At 33.0% G+C, this 7,233-nt stretch overlaps 1 protein-coding gene across 1 annotated transcript in view; it reads right to left on the bottom strand.

Moving 5' to 3' along the window:
- Nucleotides 6,938-7,233, bottom strand: part of LOC109342539 (keratin, type II cytoskeletal 1) — a 772-nt gene continuing 476 nt past the window's right edge. The window contains exon 2 of the mRNA XM_019580509.1: nt 6,938-7,230. Within this exon, the coding sequence (XP_019436054.1) occupies nt 6,971-7,230 (260 nt within the window). The 3' untranslated portion in view covers nt 6,938-6,970. The remainder of the gene's footprint in view (nt 7,231-7,233) is intronic.

Genomic DNA, 7,233 nt, shown 5'->3' with positions numbered 1-7,233 from the left:
AAACGTCCCACTCCAGCTGATACATTACCCAATGTCATTAATACCTACCACGTGGCGCGGGGAACCAAAGAGACACGTCATAAAATCTCAAGAAGCACATAGCTGCTCAAGATAGATCAATGCGCCCAGTTAGATAATCATCGGGTCGAGGAGCGTCTCTAACAGTCCTCGCCCGTCGCCCTTTCAAACTCAGGTCGCCAAATCTCATACGGTCAGACAGCCTTGAAAGAGGTAGAGTCTCCCAACATGCTCGCCCAGCATCCTGGCGGACCGGGGGCAACTGTTCCTACCCGACGAACCGAAGAGTCACATACTTGGTCGTCGAGGTGGGTCCCGCATCCAAATCAAGCGAAGCTCGTGTAGAGTCTCCCAACATGCTCGCCCAGCATCCTAGCAGACTTGGGCAACTGTTCCTACCCGGCGAACCGAAGAGTCACATAATTGGTCGCCGAGGTGGGCCCCGCGTGTTGGGACCACCAGAGTTGACCTAAGAGACAGCATGCTTTTAGTACCTCACCAACCCACCTGCCAGCACGGTAGACAGGCTGCAGAACGGCTGCCAAACCAACCACAAGCTAAAAGACAAGAGTGGCATAATGTACGGTCCTAGCAGACCGCCTGACATGGGAAAAGCAGCCCCCTACAATACCTTTGGTCGGCCACGCGTCGCACCACCTGCCAAGAGCCCAAAGTCAACTCTCCCTTCTATAAATAGGGGTCTCTACCAACAGGAAGTATCTTAACCTCTCTACTCTTTAACATTACTCACTCTACTACTCTCTACCTTCATTATTCTCATATTCCCATTCACTTAGTTCATACACTGACTTGATCGTCGGAGAACCTTTTCAGATATCTCCACCGGCAGGTCCAACTCTCCTACCTCATCTTGCTACTTTATCCTCTTCTCCTTCCTCAGCAGCTGATCAACCATTGTCCGTACCTTTGTGTTCTAGGAAAGAACACAAATGCTTCTTAGTTCTTAAAAACAGTAGTTAAAAGACTTTTATTATTCCTTTCAGATGTTATTTCTGTAAAGTGAAAATATTTGATTTGTCATGCCTAATAATGGGTCAATGTAAGTCTTTCTTGGGGTAATATCGACCCAATAAACCGAGTGAAATGATGATCCTACCTTTTAGCTCTTCACTAAAAAGAATTTGAAATCCTGAAAAGCAATGCTCATTGTGGCATGAATCTGTGACCATTACATGATTAAAAATGTTCACCCTAACAATACTGTTTTTTTATAAGCAAAAATTCAATAAAAGCGATATAAGATATAAGAGATGTTAATCCAAAAGAGATACATTCTTATCAGTACAAGAATGAAAAATACAAGATTATGGATCTATACATTATTGAGCAAAAACATAAGGGTTTGGATTAGTACTAAAACAAAACCAAGATCAAATTCTAATGTGAATTAAATACATAACTAAACTCCTTAATATAAAAAATAACATCATTTTTCATAAGTTAAATCAACCACAACACAAAATTATAACATTATCCAATACTTCCTACCTGTTAAAGATTTACAATAAGACTCATCTAACACCAACAAATCAAAAATAGAATTACGAAGAAGAATAGGAACATGGAACCATAAGTAAAAACTGTTCCAGAGTGATGATGCAAACACACAAATAAAAGAAGGTGCTCAAAACCCTAGCAATACTGTTAGTATTATTTTTATTTATTAGAGAAGTACTGTTACTATTCTCTGATTCACAAAGCCAAACTTTGTATTCTAAATTCAATTAATATTCGTGGCCCGGGGAAACAAATAATCTTTGTGTCACTAACTATTACTATTTGGCCACCCTTTGTCCACCATGTCACATTCTCGCACTCTAACGTAAGTAACTTTATATTTTCTTTCAACCATGATTGACTATTTTCCTTTTCCCTTTCACTAGTAACTTTTGGCTGATTTGTTTTTGTTTGTTCTAAAGATGCGGTACAAAACTTGAATCAATGATTATGATTAGGCCAATTAGTGGCTGAAATGAAAATATCACTACACCAGATATTATAATAAACAACGGTTATTCAACCGCGCAATTTTGAACGACGTTATTAAAAATAAGGCGGAAAAATATCAACAACGCATGAAAAGTAAGCGCTATCAATTTGTGTAACTTCAACAGCGCATTCTTGACAATGCGCGCATTCTTGACAATGCGCTGTTGAACATCAGTAACGTTAGCGCTGTCTTGATTTATTTTTAACAAGGCATTTGATAGAAAGCGATGTTGATATGAATATATGCAATAACGCATATTTAAGGAAGCGCTATTGAAGATGACGTAGTAAATGCGCTTGCTTAATTCTACGCTCTTGATGTTTTACGATTTTAAGCGTCCGAGAAATTAATGGTGAAGTAGTTATACATCTCTTCGTTTGTTGAAATATTAATGGTCGAGTGATTATGCGTTTCTTGGTTGTTAAAATATTAATGGTTGAGTGATAAGCTAAATATTAATGTGTTTCCATAAGAGTATGTACATGAAGATAGGAGGAAGAAAACACAAAGTAGTAAAAAAAAAGCAATGCTGCAAATAGTGGGAAAAAAACACCCAGATTTGTATAGAGAAGTCGAAGAAAAAATTGTGTTCTGTTTCAGAATGTTTCAATGAGGTCTTTAACAACTTTTGATTTTGCAAAAGGGCACAGATTTTAGAAGGAAGGTGGTTGTCATACAAGATTTGCGTGAGATGAAGATTTAGTTGATTGATATCTTTCATTTGCAATTGAAAGGAAATAAAAGGAAAAAAGATCAATGAATTATTTTTCTTCATCTTCAATCGATTTCATTTGCAATTGTGGACAAGATTAATTTGTAAAGTATTGAGGTTAGTTCATTGAGCTCTTTCAATTTTGTTATTGCACTGTTAAATATATGAACTTCAACAGTGCAACAACAAGCGTTGTTAATAAGACCTATAAAATGCGATGTTTATTTAAGACTATATGGCATCGCTTTGTGGACGATGCGTTGTTACATTGATGCATTATATGACATCGCTTTTTATGTGTTGTGTTGTGGTATATAATTAATACAACAACGTTTGTGAAACACTGTTAATAATAACTATACTGCGATCAAACAAAAAGCACGTGAAAGCGATATTATATATTTTAATACATCTAAAATAAACAATATTGATAGAAAACTCTAGCATAGTGTTGCTCTCAATCTTTGCTGGTGCTTTTCCACAACTTGAACTATAATGCTGGTCAATATTACCTTTTTGGGAGACATTATAAACTATGGTGTAGCTGAAGACCTAAGCACAGGTTGTTAGACTTTCTTTCATTTGAATCAATGATAATAAAGTAGATGATGACTTGATAAGAGTCATAGGTTCATAGCTATTGTTAATTGGAAGGGTCTTTCTAACACTGATCAAGGAATCAAAACATAAAAAAGTATGTATTAAAATCATAACATTTGAACTTTTAAAGAATTGAATATATTAATTGCTAAACAGAATCATGTTGAATTTCTTAATCAATAAAATCTAAAAAGAGAGGTCATTTATCTATTCTAAAACAATTGATATTTAAGGTTATGCGTACATTTTAAAAAGTCACTAAATGATGTAAAAGTTGAATACAATTTGATTACAATAAACTCATTTAATGTCTATTAGAAATCAAATTAAAAATAAATGGAGAAGTAGAGAGTGAGAGAGGGGCAATAAAAATTATAAAACAAACTACAAATATATATTAAATTTCTGAATCATCAAAAAAATTGGAATATTATGAAAATGTGAAAACATGAAAAAATATAAAAGAAATGAAGTAAATAATTGAGAAGTGTTCCATATTCAAGATATTTTACCTTGCTCATTTTCCTAGTCTCCCTCATGGATTATGATTGAATTGTGTATACCAATTTGAAGGACGGTTTGAATTGGTCCAACTACATAACTTAATCAAGTGACCATAATTGCCCATTCCTTTTGTTTTACTTTTTACATGTAGATATTCGGTGACAATATAGGTTATCAAGTTCATTTTGATAAAGGTGTTAACATGAGGGTTATCAAGTTCATTCACTATATAGTAATAGTTCCTTTTCATTTCATTTTATTTTTTTATCAATCACAAGTATAAATACCTTTTAAAAGGAAGTTTCATTTAGAATTAGGTATTGTTTGTTTATATTGTTATGGATCAAATTCCAGCCTGGGTTACAACTTGGGCCCAATCAACTATTATTCTATTAAACGTCATAAGAGGATTAAGATTAGAACATTGAAATCTTGGATCAATTTCATACTGGCAGGTAACTAATTTATTCATGTGTCAATTCTTATCAAACTCTCAAGAAGATCACTCATCCCATAAATTACTAACAAGAAGTTAGTTTAGTGGTATAAGGCTCAAATAGATCCCAGAAAAATCAAAAGTTTGATTTCTAAAAGTGACATTTGTTGAAAGAAACAATAACATATCTAAAAGGAATTAGTTCTTGAGCCATATGAACTATGGGTGCACTTGATAATACTAAAAAAATCTCATAACTAATTCAGGTTAAGTGAAGTTTTTATGTGATAGACTCCCAGTAAGAATATTTATTTTGAGGATGAGATTCATCTCATCTCATCCTCTTTTTCTACTTGACCATCAGAATGTCCTTCCAAGTATCTCTTATTCTCCCCCACTACAGTAATGACCAATTTTGGGCTTTAGTATAAAAAGACTCTACAGTTAATTTTATTTTTAAGTAGAGTGTAAGCAATAACTTAAGAAGTTGAAATATAGTAAAATGTAATTTTAGTCCGAGTAATTAATAAATTAACCCTCCATCCTAATAATCCAAATATTTTGATAAAATATAAAGCCTCATGATAAGAGAAACACTTTTTACAACAATCCAACTAAATGAAACATGCACTTGCTCATAGCCCAATAGATATAGTTGTAGGCATGTAGACAGAACTGATAATGAACTAAATCAACTTGATATTCATTCGAAACTTGATTCATTATTTAGCTTGAAAAACTTGGTTCATGAACCAAATGAGTTGAACTTGAGCTGGAAATTAAGTTCGTTAAATAAACGAGCTGAATTTGAGTTAGATATAGTTTGACTCATTAGGTTCATGTAGTTTTATATATATATATATAAACAAATATTTATGTTTATTATGAACCATACATTACTTTTTATATTTATTGTTATTATATATATAAAAAAAGATTAGATTTATATATATAAAACATTTTCAAATATTTTTAAAATTTAATTAATTATTTGAGTTGTCCAAATGAACCTTTCAAACTGAACCGAATAGTTCGCGAACTTTAACCGAACATAATTCGATCTAAAATAATAAGTCGTATCGAACTCGAGTCGAGTTTCAAGCTGAGTCAATCCTTATCAAGCTGAACTGAGTTAAGTTCTAGTTCAATTTGATTCGGCTCGTTTCCAACCCTACTTATAGCCATATGGGCTGGATCCAAATGGGCACAATGATGTTGAAGAGAATTTAGATTATTATGTTGATAGAGTACCTTGATCATAGGTTTCTCTTTACTGGATAATTGATCTCTCAACGGAAAAATTGTCACCATGTCTCAACAAAGGTAACACATGTATTATGAAAAAAATAGATATATATTGTAAAATGATACTTTATTTATTATTGATTGGTATATAACACATATGTTAAAATGATATATAATTGGGATGGTTACACTTTGTATTCTCATAAAATCCTTGATCGTCAATCATGACATGTGAAATTTCCAAATGCAATATATTTTTAAAATAAAACACCATAAATATGATTTCCAATCTACATATTTTTTTCCTTCATAAATTCTCAATTTAAAATGTAAGATTTGCCTATTTTTTTAGCAGATAAACCTCCTAAACTTGAGTAGATAAAAATTTGATTGGTGGAATCAAATGCAACTAGAACCAAATTAAATCTTCACTTCACCCGTTGATGCAACTGTTTAACTCGTATTCATGAAGGGTACATCAAAATTAAAGAGAAGGTTGATACTTGATAGAGAAGATATTGCACACATGAGTATGATGATCGTGATAGGATTAGCAAGAGATAATTGAGACAGAGTGTGGGCCATGGGGGCTAATTAAATGAAGTTTATTATCATATTATTATTGATATGCATAAGATTTAAAATATTTTAATGTACCTCATACTTAAGAAATGATACCATTAAGGATTAAGCATGGGTATCCAAGAATTTTAGGCTGCCAAAAGGATTTGAATGGGTGGTAAATGGGTTTGTCTAGATCATGATTTCGATATTTCGAATTGTATTGGCCCAATTCAATCGCAAAATTATACCTTATATTAGTATGACGCGTTAATTATATTAGTAATGTAATGATATCAATTAAAATTGATTGGTAAAGTCGATTCTTAATTACACTGCACCTACAATATCAGTCCAAGAGGAAAAAAAGAGAGAGGTAAATTCAATATATTTACTGATGAAGTAAAAGGGGGAAAACAACAAATATAGAAGAATTGATGGTTCACTGATTAGTAATACAAGCAAGACTTTAAAACCAGTGCCAACTAAAGAAACCTATGGCAAAATCGTGATCTAGAAAAAAAACGGAGGAAGATATCCTTAACTGGTATCTTAAGTGTACCAAACCAATCAAAATGTATTATTTAATTGAATTTTTATTTTATAGAAAACAAAAATTAATATTTTATTTTGAGAAATACTATTGACTAGAGACTTAACAAAATCTTTTTAAGACAAAGAATCATTGTCTAAAAAATTGTGAACTAGAAAAAAATACCAATAAGGTATTGATTGAATAGTTTAAAGTCTCATTAAATTTTGAAGATAACCAAAATATGAAATATTTAATTCTTTGAAGATACCACCTACCAAAAGCAATTAGTTCCTGAACATTGTAAATACTCTTGGATGAATTGTCAAATTAATTAGCTTAAGATAAATTTCATGTGTGGCGACAATGAGCCTTGCACATATGGTGACAATCATAGAAACAAGGTCCACCACAGTGAAGGGGACAATCCAATCTCATTCCTTTGCACCTTGTTTTTCCCATGCATTGTGCAAACTCTCCCATAACATACTCTTCTTTTTCAAACATACCCTTTCTATTAAGGTGATGGTGTCTTATGTTGCCTTTTACACCTCCACAACCCCATTTCCACCAACCACCACCACCTCCTCCCCATCCCCACCCACCTCCACCTC

This window comes from Lupinus angustifolius, chromosome LG03 (assembly GCF_001865875.1).
Source record: "Lupinus angustifolius cultivar Tanjil chromosome LG03, LupAngTanjil_v1.0, whole genome shotgun sequence".
In the NCBI taxonomy this organism is placed as follows: Eukaryota; Viridiplantae; Streptophyta; class Magnoliopsida; order Fabales; family Fabaceae; genus Lupinus; species Lupinus angustifolius.
The sequence above is the reverse complement of the archived record's forward strand: the minus strand, read 5'-3'. Positions and strand labels throughout refer to the sequence as shown.